Source organism: Hyperoodon ampullatus, assembly GCF_949752795.1.
Source record: "Hyperoodon ampullatus genome assembly, chromosome: 15".
NCBI lineage: Eukaryota > Metazoa > Chordata > Mammalia > Artiodactyla > Ziphiidae > Hyperoodon > Hyperoodon ampullatus.
This window is the reverse complement of record NC_136928.1, coordinates 40,482,391-40,499,446: the sequence shown is the minus strand read 5'-3', so window position 1 is coordinate 40,499,446 and position 17,056 is coordinate 40,482,391. Positions and strand designations below refer to the sequence as shown.

The 17,056-nt window shown below is 35.6% G+C and overlaps 1 protein-coding gene across 1 annotated transcript in view; it reads right to left on the bottom strand.

Moving 5' to 3' along the window:
- Nucleotides 1–15,840, bottom strand: part of FANCL (FA complementation group L) — a gene marked incomplete at both ends in the record, with an annotated part of 77,290 nt that extends 61,450 nt beyond the window's left edge. The window contains 4 exon segments of the mRNA XM_079720927.1: nt 1,892–1,948; nt 4,419–4,479; nt 6,486–6,544; nt 15,745–15,840. Of these exon segments, the coding sequence (XP_079577053.1) occupies nt 1,892–1,948; nt 4,419–4,479; nt 6,486–6,544; nt 15,745–15,840 (273 nt within the window).
- Between the last annotated feature and the right edge of the window lie 1,216 nt (nt 15,841–17,056).

The window sequence follows — 17,056 nt, the reverse complement described above, 5'->3', positions numbered from 1 at the left end:
GAAAAGCATAAGGAAAACATACAAGTAAAAACATTAAAATAACTATATTAATATTTGAAATGAAAATTTTCAGATTTAAAAGAGATATAAGCATAAAGTCAAAGACGTAAAATCCCTAAGCCAAATTTGAAATGAAAATTTTGAAATGAACTCATGATTGTTTTCTTTCTAAAAAGCATTTTTTTCAGGCTTTGTCCACTGAAAAGGCCTAGAATTAATACCAATGAACACTCCAGTTTTGAGACTGTGGCATCCAAATACCATTTCCTACAAAAAAACCACAGCTCTTCAGAAAAATAGGATGAGTTAATGAAACTGGGGCAAACGGTGTCATAAAGCAAAGCTTGGGTTGTGTTAAAAGAACTCAGGAGCCAACATGAAGGGGCTTACACTGACCAAAAATGGTACAGTTTAAGCACTGAATAATGACTGCAATGGACGAAAGTTAATCAAATATTAAAAAACTCATGGGTTCATAATAATATTTTTTTTAAAAAGCATTAGTTTCAAGTTGCTAGGCACCAACTCATTATTCTAAAAATTGACTCTTTAAAAAAAGGAAAAAGAAACAAGCATTTATCCTATCTCTCCAGTATAAGCTATGCCTCAAATTAACCAAATAACTGATGAAGGGAAATTCTTCTCTGTAAAAGATTTTCAGCTAATAAATGTAGATGATGGATTTTTAAAAATCACCATTTGCAATCCCTAATGAAATAGTGGATGTAGTCAATGACTGTCATTGGAAGCTAAAATCAGTAGGTGATAGGCTGATGGGAAACTTTATATTAGATGGATCTAAACCTATTGATCAATCTTAACTCCTCTAAACGAGGAACTATCAGCCACCATGTACCTCCTGATGCAGGGTAAGAAGTACAGAGAACAAAGTATTCTTACCAGAACAAATGAACCCAATTCTGTTGAGACCCTTAGATCTAACTGCCAGATTACAAATAAGGTAGAAGAATATGTTAAAAGACACCATGAATATCTAATAAACCAAATCCAGAATGCAGGAAATTTTATAGGACACATAATCTGGCTTTTCAATGAGTAGATGGCACGAGAAGAAGAAAAAAAATGATGAAGGGAAGAGGAGATGCTGCTATAGGAAGTAATTAAGAAACTTAAGAGACATATCAACTAAATATGATGTGCGGACCGTGTTTGCCAACTGATACAAACAAAGCAACTATAAAGAATTAGCACTAACTTTATTGGGATTATAACAGCATATTTTAAAATAGACAAAAAAACACTTAAGTATTAAACATATAATCTGACATATTATGGAGAAATGGATACAACGTCCAGGGTTTCTTTTAAAATGCTCCAGTCCCTTTCTCCTAAAAGAGTAGGGGAAGAAATATGATTGGCAAAACTTTGAAGTTAGGTCATGGGCCCGTGGGTATTCCCTGTAGTCTTCCCTCTTCTGTTAATCAAGTATTTTATGTATAGTTAACTGAATAATCAATTATCGTATGTAACTGTATATATGGAATGAAGCCTAACAAATTTTTCAGAAATCTGTAGTTGTATACAAAATTATTTATACATTGTATTATATCTTTATGTGTGCCTTTTTAACCTCTCCGTAGATGTTACATTCTCTAACAGACCAGAAGTACATTTTATTTCTTCACCACCTGTCCAAGACTAGTGTCAAGTGTGCCCAGTTTAGGATACAATCAAATTGGTTCTTACACATAGTTCTACTCCTCATGCAGTTTCAGAAAAATACCACCCACATTTATGCACAGAGTAAAATACGACATTAATGATTGGGAGTTGAGAAGCTTTAAGTTCTAATCATTTGGTTTTTAAAGGAATTACAAAAACATTCAAGATTTACAGAATATGGTGACAGTGTTAGAAAACAAATTCTTACCAAAACCATCTTCAACTCCACTAGAAAGCTCATTAGATCAGGAGAGTGCTGCATTCTCTAGATCAAAACAACATTTCCAATTACTTTCATGTGTACAATGAATATTCCACGTGCTGAAATGGAAATAAAATCCAAGCCCATGTGAATATGGAAAAAAAAAAGTATTAGCTATATCTACATCTTAAAAGTATAAGAATTAAAGTATTGGTCATCAACCCTATTATTCCTACCAATTTCATTCTGAAAGAGTAATTAAAGCCCTCAAATCTATTTTGGTGAAATATACTGAATTATGTAAGAATGTCACTTAAAATCGCACACATTCCTCTATTTCTTCAGCACTGACTACTGTCAAGTTTAGCAATCTAGCAAACCACAGCACTATTTACCAAAAAAAAAAAAAAAAAGTATGAATGGAGTGTCAAGAGGAACATAAAATATAAAAATCAGGAAATCTATACAATTAAAAGAATCTAGTCAGAGCAATGAATTAACTAATCAATAAAACTGTCCACTTTAATTTTTTTCCTTCACCTTAAAGACTACCTATAATTGTTAATTTTGTCCTTTCACAACTAACCTGTATTAATTCAAAAAGTCAATCTTTCAATAAGGTAGAACAGTTACAATAAAATGGCAAAAACGAAATAACTTCTGAAGTATAATGAATTAAAGTGTCACGGCTCCATTTCCTAGAAATCTTTGATTCTTAAAAGAAATTATAGAATAAAAGAAAGCAAAAAAAAATTCTCATTTAAAATTGCTTTCTTAGACAAATCTCTACATCATTTCTCTGCTTGAAATCAAAATGTTATTTTTGTTACTTTTTCTGATGCACTGCACTACCACCACACAGTTCTGAAGTGGATACGTAAATTTGTCTTTACATGAGAAAAATAATAATCAAAGGTATTTCAACAATACATGAGACATATGATTCACATCTTAACACAGCTTTGTGTGGGCACATGTTTGTAGAACAAGTCTTTGACTTTCCCTTCTTCTATACAATATTTCCCCTGTAGTTTACTAGAGAGGAATAATAAATTATACCAGAGTGTGCAAACTACAGCTCAGAGGCTAAATCCAGCCCAATGGCTGTTTTTGTAAACAGAGTCATAATGAAGTGCAGCCACACCTATTCATTTACCTCTTGTCGAGGCTGCTTCGGTGCTACAAGGGCACAGTAGAGTAGTTATGACGGAGATCTTAAGGTTCCACAAAACCTGAAAATTTACTATCCAGTCCTTTACAGAAAATAATTGCTGACCCCCCCCAACGCATATTTACTAAAGTTAGAAATGATACAAGGCAAGAATAGTAACATTCAACTGGACTTTGGAATAAAACAAAGACTGAAACTAATACTGGGTTCTACATGACCAACTGGAGGGCAGGGAGGAGATAAGTAATTGGAACTTTTTCTAGGAATTCTCTTGGTGAATTGGTGGAGAAAAACTGTTATAGAATTTATTATTATTCTTAGTCTTCATTAACAGTTTTTCTTCAAGCTATTTAGATATCTCATTAGATTCATTTCTTAAAATTTAGTATACAATATAGTCTCAGTGGATGGGGAAGGGGTGGTGAAGAGAAAACAGAGAGAAATAATTTAAACATCCCCTTAAAAATCTGCTATAATTATACTGCCAGCAGTGACAGCCTACATTCTACAAATCAAATAGTTTATTTCCTATATTTCTTTGTGGTTCAGTACTGCATTAAGTGAGAGTAACTGTCATTGTCAATTTCATAGATAATAACCTGCTTTACCAGAGAAAGTATAGGAAATCAGGAAAAACACACAAATGAATAAAGCATTAAAAGAAAGGCAGTTCTACTTCCATTTATTTTCCTACAAGAGGCATTTCATTATTTTCAGTTGCTTCAGTAACTGATTAGAGAAACAAACAACAAAAATCTTTAAAGGAATTTTCAGGTAGAGGAACCTAAACATTAAGAATAACTGAACTGGGATGGAGAGGTGGATGGTGGGTGAAGGATGTCAAAAGTACAAACTTACAGTTATAAAATTTTTTAAAAATAAAGAATAACTAAATAAATCCTGCCTATATCTCACCTATGCCACCTTTGCCTTTACATCTACTCTCATTACATATGCATGCATGATCCTAAGTGATTTCCACTTCACCTCTTCTGTTGCTAATCTTGCACTACAATCGCATTTTTGCCACAGATATCCTTCAACTCCTAAATGGGTTCTGGGATTTTTTGGTACCACCACTATTCAGGTGGATAAGGGTGTATGCATTTGAAGACCCTAAAGTCTCAAGGATGGAAATAAAGTTTCGACACGAATGCTGGCTGGAGATGTGCTGAGGATTCTGAGACAGGAAACATGTTATATAAAATATGGATCCTTAAAATATTTGCTAGATAGAGATGAAACCTACAGAATTCAGCAACTACTAAACCAGCTGTAACACTCTGCAAAATAGGTCTTTAAAACAGAGTATATTTAGTAACTTCTTACCCTCGCTTAAAACAAACCTTTTAAAGGACTTACCTGTTGCACTACGTGATGATATCCATTAAGTATTGCTTTCAGCTGCCAACTACATAGTAATCTAAAATTTTAATGGAACAACATCATTTATTCATTGTTCAGAATTAAAAGGAAAAAACTTATTTGTATGCTAACTCAAACATGTACATACATAGAAAAGAATGACATAAAGATAATGCTGACAAGTTAATAATATTTTTATCATGGGTACTGTTGAAAATGATGTCTTCCAACTGTCGGTACTAATTTTATTCAAAATATAAATAATGGCAATCAGCAAACAACATGCAAACAAAACAGTACTTTTTAAAAAAAATTTTAACATATCCAAAGCAAAGTTTCCTTGAATTGGATTCTTCTCCGAGAGGTTAAATAAAACCAACAGTTTTGATCATAATATACAGAACTTGTATTTGCAAAAGCATATGTAGCAATCTATTCTTCTTTCAATTCCAGATTAAGGACATACTTTTAATTGTGTAAGTAGTGATAAGTTAATGTTCATCTATCTACTGGCTCACCTCAGTTGCACTCTCAATGTTACTAGGTAAGTAACTCTTTTAGGAATTGCTTTTACTTACCTAGAAGTAGAAAGCCCCTCAGAGTTTTCCCAACCATGAGCTTTTCAAACCATCATGACCCTCCATTCTTGGTCTGCTAACCCTCATTTCCACTGCTATCTCCTATCATAGAGGCAGAGTAGTTCATTCAACAGCCCACAGGAAACCCCTTCACCAAATGTGCTTTCCACCCCTTCCCACCAATTCAATCACATCAATCCACTAATTATCCCTTTACCGTGGTATCCTTAACTTATTTTCTGCTAGTTTTTTTTTCCTCCGTAATATTAACTTGTTCAAGCAAATCTTATTTTTTTTAAAAAACCACATAATTAAAACTCCTCCTTGACTACACACACTTCTCCGGCCACTCCTGTTCTTCAAAGTAGTTTATACTGCTTACATTTCCTTTCTACCCATTTACCCACTCCCAAAACCCCAATAAAAGCTGGCTTCAACCACTACATGAAACCTATGCAATCTAACCTGATCCCTTTGCAACAGTCAGCACTGTTAACCATTCCCCTTCTAAGCCTCTCTTTCTTTGGCTTCAGAGACAACTGTTGAGATTTTCCCGTTACTTCTCTGGTCAATCCTTTGTCTGCTTCCAAGGTCCTCTTTATTTACCAGTCCTTTAAACACTGTTATGCCCTCAAGATTCTGTCACTGGCTTTCTCTTCTCACTCTATCCATGCAGGCACTAGAAAGTCTATCCATACTCATGGCCCCAAATCCTACACCTACTGTGACTTCTACATACGTCTCCATTCCAAGTTTCATGCTCAAGTTCCACACCAAACCACTACTACCTACTAAAAATCTCCTCTTGATATTTAACATCTGATATGTCTTAAAACAATCCCTCTTATACTTCTTCCATCTGTGATCTCTTCTCTAGCTTAGTGATCTGAGTTAGGAACTTGAAAAGAATCCTCCACTCCTCTGTCTTACCTGCCACTTCTAACCAGTCACAAAATCCTGTCAGTTCTACTGTCTCTGGATTCTTCCTCCCTTCCTACCCTCAGATATTCTGGAGCAGAAAAGAGATTTTAGGTGCTACCTAAATCCTAAATTTCTAATCCTGTCTCTTGACATTCCTTGAAGGGCTGTCCATACCAACAGCCCATGTTGACACCTAATTTCTATCAGGACCGAACTGATAATGCGGGTCTTCCCACGACTGAACATACACATAATTAACATCAGTCAAAAGTTAGAAACAAAGTTTTCTAATTCTTTTGTACTCTCCAAATACTCTCACTTGTTGTTTACTGCTTTAACTAAAAAATAAGTAAATTAGAGAATGTGTTACCATTGAAAAACACTTCAACACCAGGGAAAATCATTTACAAAGCACACTGATTTGGAAAAATCAGAAAAGCTTCTGGTTAACTGATTAATAAGCATTTTAGGCAGAACTCTGATGACTAGAATCAGCTTATACCAGATTAACGACTGATCATCCCACCAAGATGCATGTACAGTATATAACAAAACAACACATCACCTTGCATTCTTCAGTTGTAAATCTTTGGGCAGCAATATTCTAAGATGGAAATCTCTTCCCTGTGGGAAACATTAAGAAGGTTCACTCAAAAAAGAAGGTTCATTTCATCTTTCACTTAAAGAGAAGTCAAACACAATCACATAAAAAAGGCAACATTTTCCTTTATTTTCTAAAAGGTATCAACTTTATCCAAATACTTGCTAAAATATAAGCAACAGAATAGTGCATTTGAGGGAAAATAACTCAAAAATGTCTGTCAGAAACTTTGTGGTTGTTGGGTAATCAAAACACTAAGATAGGATTTTGTTTTTAAAGAAAAAGTTACTCACATAAATAAGAAATACTAAGAAATTGTTAATGTAGACATAAAGAAGAAATTTAAATGTTATTTCTTAGGAAATAAAGAAAAAGGAAATTCCTTCAAATTGCTTTGAATACAGAAGAAAAAATCATAATGTAAAATAATATATAATAATTATAGGTTCCATATTTGTAATTTTCCAGAGTTTAATAAAGTGAAAATATATTTAAATAATCTAAATATATAGACAGAAATATTTTCATAAATCAGAGTATGTTTAATTCTCCCACACTCGCAGAACTTTAATAAAACCGCTAAAATATTAAGTTATTTCATTTAAATATTCATTAACTATACATTTGAAAAGACCAAATTTTACTCAAGAATCTTTCCAAGGAAAAAAGGACAGTTCTCTGAGAAATATATTCAGTTTTACTTTCTTGAGAAAGTGAATGGGTAAGCAGCTTAAACTTTGTACCTTAAATAGGATAATACACATGAAATCTGAGCAAAGGTAAGCAGAAAAAGACAAACAGAAATATAATCTTTTACTCCAACAGTATAAAATGAAAAAGAGTAATAGAATTCTTGAAAAACAATTACCACGAGAACTTTAGCAGAGTCTCCCTCAAAGCAGTTTCAAAAATAGAGGAACACAATTAAATGTACCCCATAACCTTTACTTTCATGGTAATATTGCAGTTCTGACTTTCATTACATTCAAATGTCCTTTTGAAAAATGAAACAAAATGTACTACTGACCTTTTCAAAAGGTCAAGTAACAATAATTCACTATTTCATTAAAGCGCTAAAAGGTATTATGTAGTAACTTTAACCTAACTTTACAGACATCCCACACATAGGTGTAAGAACAATCTGGAATTCAAACTTTACATGAAAAATAGTAAAACTACTCTACTGATCTGTTATGTGAAAGAATAAAATCCCAAAGTCCCTTATTTGTGAAATCCAACCATTTTAAAAGGGCAAATGCCATGTCACATGCCATAATACTTTTCTGATTCAAGAAAATGTCCAAAATTATCTTTTTTTAGTTAAACCATAGAAAAAATGTTAATTGCTCTCATGAAGCAGATTTTCCAGACTTACAGGGAACAAAAGTACTGACAGTTGCCTAAATCTGAATCTCTCGACATATCATTCCAAAAAACTATATACATCAAAATTAAGAACAAATGGAACCACAAAAATCCCATGTCTTCGGCAGAATCAGAAGAGAATACCATAAACTTCAAAATTACCTCTAAGAAGAAAAATTTAAACCACTTTCCAGTGCCTTCCACCCTGGGGCTCTAGTGGTTTCCACCCTGGGGCTCCCACATCAAGTCCTTTTAGAGAGCTAGGGGATTCAGAAAAAAAAAAAAAAAAAAAAAAAAAAACGCATGGAAGACAGAAGAGGGGACTGGACTATGTGCAAAAAATAATAATAAAGACTTCTGGTAAATCAGAGCACTAATTACAGGGAGGGGACTTATTATCAACACAAAAGTCAAGGATCTCATCTTGGATAAGAAATGTAGGAGAAGAAGATGGTTAAAGAGATATCCTTTGGAAACCGGGTGTTAGGAGGAAAAAGTACCAACTATGGTAGACTTAGGATCTTCCGTAACAAAATAAAAACACTCAACTCCTCCTTTGACACTACCAAAAGAACTCATCCATAAAGTAAACTACACTTTGCAGACAAAAGAGGGTATTCTTGAATGAGGAATTTAATAAACTATTGCAATACTTCACAGACACAAAGATAATGTCTCCATCAATACTAAGCTACTGGGACTTCCCTGGTGGTACAGTGGTTAAGAATCCACCTGCCAATGCAGGGGACATGGGTTCGATCCTGGTCTGGGAAGATGCCACATGCCGCGGAGCAACTAAGCCCGTGCACCACAACTACTGAGCCTGCGCTCTAGAGCCCGCGAGCCACAATTACTGAGCCCATGTGCCACAACTCCTGAAACAAAAATAAATAGGAGTAGAGATTTCTCATACATAATAACGTAAGACAGCGAAGCAACATTGCTAAAGCGCTAAAATAAAAACAGTCAACCTAGAACTTTATACCCAGTGAAAGTATCTTTCAAAAGGCCAAATCAACAATTTTTTGAGACAGAAAACAACTGAAAGAATTCATCACTAGCAGACATGCACTACAAGAAATGTTAAAGGATGAACTTCAGGAAGAAAGTAAATGAAACAAGGTGAAAAATCTGGATATACAAGAGTATCAGAAACAGTAAATATACAGGTAAATATAAAAGACCTTTTTTCTTATTTTTTAAAATCTCTTTAAAGGATAACTGACTGTGCCAAAGCTGGAATAACTTGAACAACAAATAAAGTAGTATTGGAATATAACTCAAAATGTAAAATATCCATATGTCCATACTGATATGATTGAATTAATGGAGACATTAATCTCCCATACAGAAGAATTCCAGATAAATTAAGTTGACCCTTGAACAACATGGGTTTGAACTGTGCAGTTCCACTTATACACGGACTTTTTTTTTTTTTTTTTTTTACAATAAATACATACTGTAGTACTATACGATCTGCAGTTGGCTGAATCCACAGATGCAGAACCATGGATACAGAGAGTGGACTGTAAAGTTATATGTCGATTTTCGAGCACATGAGGGTTGGCACCCCAACCCTTGCATTGTTCAAGGGTCAACTGTACATAGATACTCCACCTGAAAGAGGGGGAGCATAATTCCCCACTCCTTAGTGAAGGCTGCTCATAGTGACTTCCTTCCAAAGAGTACAGTATGGAAAGGGGGGAAAAAAGAGTAACTTCCCAGTAGAGAAACCTGACAAACCCAACTTCAGCCAAGTGATCAAGGTTAACATCAACAGTCATAAATCATACTGACAATGTGTACCCTTAATATGATGTGATGAAATGGCACTTAAAATCTGTAATGTTCCTCTCAAAAACACATAACCCCAGCCTATTCATGAGAAAAACATCAGACAAATCCTAGTAGAGTAGTATCCTACAATATACTTGACTAGTATTCCTCAATTAAGAGCGTCATTTCATAATCATAAACAAGTGAGAGTCGTCAAAAACAAGGAAAGTCTAAGAAACCATGACAGATAAGAGAAGCCTAAAGAGACATAATAACATGGTATCTTGGATGGGAACCCAGAACAGAAAAAAGTTATTAGGTAAAAGCAAAGGAAATATGAATAAAGTACAGACCTGAGTTAATAATAATGTACCAATATTGGTTCATTCATTGTAACAATGTACCATACTAATATGTTAATAATAGGACAAACTGTGTTTGTGTGGGGAAGGAGATGGTACATGGGAACTCTCCTTACCATCTGTTCAATTTTTCTGTAACTCTACACTGTTCTTAAAAAATAAAAGTCTATTAATTTTAAAAAAAAAGCTAATCAGCTGCTTAAGAGGGTATTAATACTGTATTGGGAAGGTTATAAAATAAACAGAAATAAAATATATGGCAACAACAGCACAAAACCAGGAGATCAGGAATACAAGTAAACTACTGTAAGATTCTTACACTATAAGGGAAGAGGTATACTTGAAAGTAGATTATGATAAATTAAAGATGCATATTGTAAACCCTAGAGCAAACACCAGAAAAGAGAGACAAAATATAGCAACTACTTAAGGAAAAAAAAAAAAAAACCAACAGGTAATAAGCTGACAGAGGAGATAAAACTAAATTATAAAGCTCAAAGTAAAATGCAGAAAATAGGGAAAATATAAAAAATAAATAAAAGAACACATACAAAACAAACAGCTAGATACTAGATTTAAGCCCAACCATATCAACAGTCACATTAAATGTAAAGGGTTAATTAAACAATCCCCAAGTAAAAAGCAATGATTATCAGATTGGATAAAAAAGCAAGGCCCAGAAGAAATCCACTTTAAATATGAAGACACAAATAAGCATAAAATAAAGAATGGAAGAAGATAAACCATGCCACACTAATCAAAAAAAAGAGCTGGAGTCACTACATTAGAATCAAAAAATATAAATTCCAAGATTCGAAAGATTATTACCAAGGATAAAAAGGATCATTTCAGAATCATAAAGGAGTCAGTTCAGCAAGAGTGCTTACAATCCTAAAAGTTTATGTACCTAAAGAACTTCAAAGTATATGAAGGAAGAACTGACAGAAATGAAGTAGAAATTGAAAAAAAAATTATAAAGTGGTCCCCCCTTATCCACAGTTTCACTTTCTGCAGTTTCAGTCACTTGTGGTCAACTGAAAATATTAGATGAAAAATTCCAGAAACAAACAATTTTTAAGTTGTAAACTGGGCACCATTCTGAGTAGTGTGATGGAATCTCACGCTGCTACACTCCATCCCACCCAGGATGTGAATCACTCTGTCCAGGGTATCGGCCTGTTAGTCACTTAATAGCTGTCTCAGTTATAAGATCCACTGTCCTACTATCTGAGTGCTTGTATTCAAGTAACCCTTCTTTTAGTTAATAATGACCCCAAAATGCAAGAGTAGTGACACTGGCAATTTAGATATTCTTTTACTGTGCCTAATTTATAAATTGAACTTTATCATAGGTATGAATATATAGGAAAAAACATAGTACATATAGGATTTGGTACTATCCACAGTTTCAGGCATCTACTGGGGGCCTTGGAATACTATATCCCCTGCAGATAAAGGGGGACTAATGTAGGTGGAAATTTCAACACCCCCTTTCCTTAACTGAACAAATAGAAAATCAGTAAGTATATAGAAAACTTGAATAGCGTTATGAACCAATTTGACCTGACATTTATAGAACACTCTACCCAAGAGCAGCATAATATACATTCTTTTCAAGTATGCACAGAACATTTTCCAAAATAGACTATACTCTAGGCCATAAAATAAGTTCCAATAAATTTAAAAGAATTCAAATCATATGAATTATACTGGGACTAAATCATAAATCAATATCAAAAAGATATCTGGAAAATCCTCAAATATTTAGAGATATATTGTTCTTCTAAGTAACCTATAGGTCAAAGAAGAAGTTAATAAGTATTTTGAACTGTAAAAAAAAAAAAAAAAAAGAAAGAAAATATACCAAAATTTGTGTGATACAGCTAAAGCAATGTTTGAAAGAAAACATATAGCACTAAACATCTACATTATAAAAGAAAAAGGTCTCATTATCAATGACCTAATCTTCCACCCAAACAAATTAGGAAATTTAAGATCAGGAATCAATGAAACAGAAACAGAAAAATAATAGAGAAAAATCAATGAAATCAAAGTAGGTTCTCTGAAGAGATCAATAAACTTATAGGTCTCTATCCAGATGCATCAGGGAAAAAAAAGACACAAGATACCAATATCAGGAATGGGCACAGGAGATATCTATAAAATAATATTTATAATTTCTTTGATACTTCTACCTTTAAGTGTTGGTGCCCCATCTCCTTTTGAATATGGACTGGATTTGAGACTTGCTTCTAATAAACGGCATAAAACAGAAGTAAATGTGTAACTTTAGAGGCTGGGGGAGAAAAAGCACTGTGCAGCTTTCTGCTTGATCTCTGTTTTATCACTTACTCAGGGAAAGCTAGCTGCCATGCTGTAATGACAGTCAAACAACACTATGGAGGTCCATGTGGTGAGGAACTGAGGACTCTATCAACAGAAGTAAAAAACTGAGGCCTGAAGTCAATAGCTATGTGAATGAGCAACCTTGGCAGCAAATTTTCCAGCTCTAGTCAAGTCTTTAGATAATAGACATCCTGGCCAACATCTTCACTGCAAGTTCAGGAGAAACACTTATCCAGGATCATCCAGCTAAGTCACATCCAAATTCCTGATCCATAAAAAAGGTGAGATAATGAATGTTTGTTGTTTTAAGCCACTAAGGTGTGGAATACAGCAAAAAGTAACCAATATAGGGAGCATCACATTACAGATCCTAAAGCCATTAAAAGGATAATAAGAGAATATTAAAAACAACTTTTAAACCAATAAATTCAAAAACTCAGATGAAATGAAAAGTCCTTGAAGGAAACAAACTACCAAAGCTCACTCAAGAGAAAAAAAAGAACCCGATAATAGAGAAAACACTTTTAATCACACAGATCGTTAACAAATTGAAGGATCAATTAAGTTACAAAGAGTTGAAGTTTTACAAACATCACTGTCTAATCATGATGCAATAAAACTAGAAATAACAAAATTAAAATGAAAAAAGACCTTCCATGAGCAAAAATTTTAATCTTCTATTAAATAACTCCCAGGTGCAGGGGAACTACAAATTAAGTTCTAAAAAATGATGATAAAACACTACATGTCAGTATCTACAGGACACTTTTAAAACAGTGATGATAGGAAAATGCAAATCGTTAAAAACATATCAATAAAAATGTGCTCTCACTGGCCAAATCTGGGACAATTTAAACATCAAATAGGGAAGTAAGGATTATAATCCATTAGGTAAATTATTTTTTTAAATTATTTTAAAATCCATGAGCCTGATATAAATGGTAAAGGGAAAGCCACTCTTTATCACAGAATGCCAATTAATAAATATAGAAGAAATGACAAAGTTAGAAAATCATCATTGGCAAACATCAATTAACTGACTCAAACAAGAGTCAATGGCTGCTACAACAGGGTGGGGGAGGAGGGAGTTTGAGGTCTCACAGTAGCTTCCTATAAGTACTTAATAATTACAATAGGAAAATCTGGCAGATGCCACCTTAAACAGGTGATCAGAGATAACATCATCAATAATGAGACCTGCTGACATCTCGAGCCCTAAAAAGGACACAATATTCTTTCTGTGGCGTATCTGTCAAAATTGCATAACCTGAATTTAATGATGAAGAAACATTAGACAAATCTAAATTGAGGGACATTCTACCTAATGACCAACAGGTACTCAAAAAATGTCAAGTTCATGAAAAACAAAGATAGACTAAGGAACTATTCCAGATTAAAGAGACACGACAACTAAATGTAATGTGAGATTTTACATCAGATGGTTAGGGGCTGGGAAGGGGTATAAAAAATGCATAATTGCAACATTAACAAAATTTGAATTTGGACTCCAGATTAGGTAATGGTATTATATGATGATTAAATTTCCTGATTTTGACAATTGTGGTTATGTATGGGTATCTCCTTGTTCTCATGAAATATACACTTAAGTATTCAGGAATAAAGGAACACTATGTCTGCTACTTAATTTGAAACTGTTCAAGGAAATAATGTGTGTACACATCCACCCACATACACAGACTCAGAATAATAAATCAAAAGGGGCAAATGTAAAATGGTGAACCCCCTTAAAGAGTATACTCAAATTCTTCCTACATCCTTGCTATTTTTCTGTAAATCTGAAATTACACACATTTTCAGACAAAACCAGCTCCACCAAAACAAAACAATGTTAAATAAAATCTTTAGGTTAGGATTTCAACAAGCTGCTTAAAGCAAGTACAAATGAGATTTGTAGCTATAGCCAGGATAAAATAATTTCATCTAATCTGAATTTTGATGGCTACACATGTTTTCTAAGAGGCTTTAGCAGATACAGACATATAATACAAAATACTTTCCTTAAAATGCCTAAAATTAGGTATAACGTGGTTCTGATAGAAATGGAACTTAGTAACATCTCTTCAATTTTTCTAAATGCTGTGAAAGTTTCCAACTAGGTAATTCAAGATCAATACTTCCAATTGGGGAAGGAAAACGTGGATTAACTTTATTCCAGAACTTTCTGTGAGAGTCACAGTGAATTTGAAAACAAATGAAGAAGTCCAAGTGTACGGTCTTTAACCTTTCCTTAATCAGTGTATTAGGATTAGTTCCACACTTAATATTCTTAGGGGTAGGTAAAATTTTCATTTAACATGTGAATTTAATAATTCACTCGATATTTTTGAGAGATTACTATGTGTCTTGAGGAAACTTCAAAACACATGTTAATTCCTAGAATATGGCCCCTATTCTCAAAAAATATGTGCGTTGTTCAGGGAGAGGGCACAATGTTGAATGTAATGGCCAGGAAGCAAAGCCTATACTCAAAATTCTCACCTAAGGTAGCTTGATGCAGTGTAGAGTGGGAAAACCCAGGAGTGGAATCAGATAGCCTGAGTTTAAGGGAGTCCGTTGCGATCATGGACAAGTAACAAATCTCTCCACTTTCCCATGCCTTGATTTACTCAACTATAAAACGAGAATAATGACTTTTTTTAAAAAAATTTCTGCCTCCGAGGCCTGAGGATTAAGTGAGATATTGTACTTGGAAAGCGCTTTGTAAACTTCAAAGCCCTACACGTGTTTACTATGGGTAATAAACTCCACAAGAGAGGCCACTTGGAATCAGCAAAGGTAATTAATTCAGTTGTCAAGATTTCCTACAAAACATCGCCACCTGTATGAGACCCGGTACCCAGGACTTGGCAGGGAACCAAAATCAGGTTTTCCTCCAAAACGTTTTTTCTGCAGGAAACACGAATATAATGAGAGCGCGCAGACTCCCCTCTGAATGACCTCCAACCTTCGTGGGGGTGGGGCATGTTAGAATAAAGACAAGCAAAAAACTGACCAGTTAAAACAAAAGTTCAAACGTGGGACAGTTAGGAGCGAGGCAAAACTCCGCGAGGGACGGGGACGAGGGGGCGTGGCCCTCCGCCCCGTCCTCTCCCCGCCCGGGCGCGCGCGCGGGCCTCCCAGCGTCCTGTCCCGGGCAGCGACCCCGGCCCAGGCGTGGAGGTGACAGCCAGGAACGGGTTTCCAGCAACGGCCCACGGTTCTCAAACTTCTAGTCTTCTAGGAGTCCTTACTGGCCGCCCCTCTCAATCCCCACAAACCCAAGCCCCTAACCCCTCCGGTCACAGACTTCAGGGCCGGGGCTGCGCCGCCAGAGGGAGACTCTCCTAGCGAAAGAGCAACACCCGGGCGAGTACCTGAGCTGAAATGAATCCTTCATACACGGTTTTCGCCCGGTTCTGGGGTAGAAGCAGTGGGAACTGGCGCAGCAAGCTCGCTTCCGTCTCCGCCATGGCTCTCGGTCCGCGGAGACGCCGGGGAACCAGCGGACGCCGGGCCCCGCACATGCGCAGTCCTGCCTGCGCCTAGGGCGCAGGGAGGCGGAAACCCGTGCCTTTGGCGGGAAGAAACTTCGAGGCTTCCGCGGGCAGTAATGAAGGTCTGAGGCTACTCAGGACACCTGAGCTCAGGGTCAGCCAGAATAGATGCGGCTTGGCGGGAGGCAATATTGGCGCCAACGGGAGGCAGGAGGGAAGCTTGTTTTCAGGTTCACAGGTCTGACCGATCAAGCTCATATTAGCCTTGATTGTCCCAAGAACCCTTTTGGATATGTATATTAATCCAGACTCAAGTCAACACCAGACTTAGTTCTGCTGCACTGCACTCACAAATATCTAAGGCAAAACAGGAGGGAAAATTGCTGATGGACTTGAAACCGAAGTTAATTTTTCTTTAACAACACTTCCTGAACATATTTCTAACTCAGGAATGGTAATTATCCATTCCCTTTTACTAAGGGGTGGTTAAATAAGGAGCTTAATATTTACTGCACAGTTATTTGATTCCAGTCATACTCAGTGCATTACATTTTTGAACCCTAGTATTTGCAAAACATCATTATAAGGGGCTGCAGGCTGTGCAAAAATGAGTAAGACATACACCCTACCATTTTTATTGCCCTCAGAATGGGGTTAGACTTCTTGAAGATTCTTTAAGTTTGACAAGAATTATAAGAGTATTCTGGATGCTTAGGGGAAAACAAGAATGTTGCCTCAGTGGTTAAATATAAATTACAGTAATGCAGTGGTTTTCAGAATGTGATCCTGGAACCATTAGCATCACCTGGGAACTTTAAGAAAGGCAAATTTTCACGCCTCTGTCTCAGACCAAGGAAATCCCAAATTCTGGGAGTGAGGCCCAACCATCTGTGTTACAACAGCCCTCCAGGTGTTATGATGCACGGGCTAAAGTTTGAGAACCTCCTCAGAGGCATGACATACCATCCACTCAATTATGCAATTCATTTATTAAGGATGACAGGCTACGAGTTTTGTGATGGGCATAAAGTCAAGGTTGTACAACAACAGAACCAACACAAAGATTATTAGGACATACAGTCACTGCCCTCAAGGACTTGATAACTTTTCTGCAAGTTAAGACATTTGCTGTTTCCAGTATTTCAAACTTACCACCACCATATTCCCCACGGAACCTCTACCCTTCCTTCAA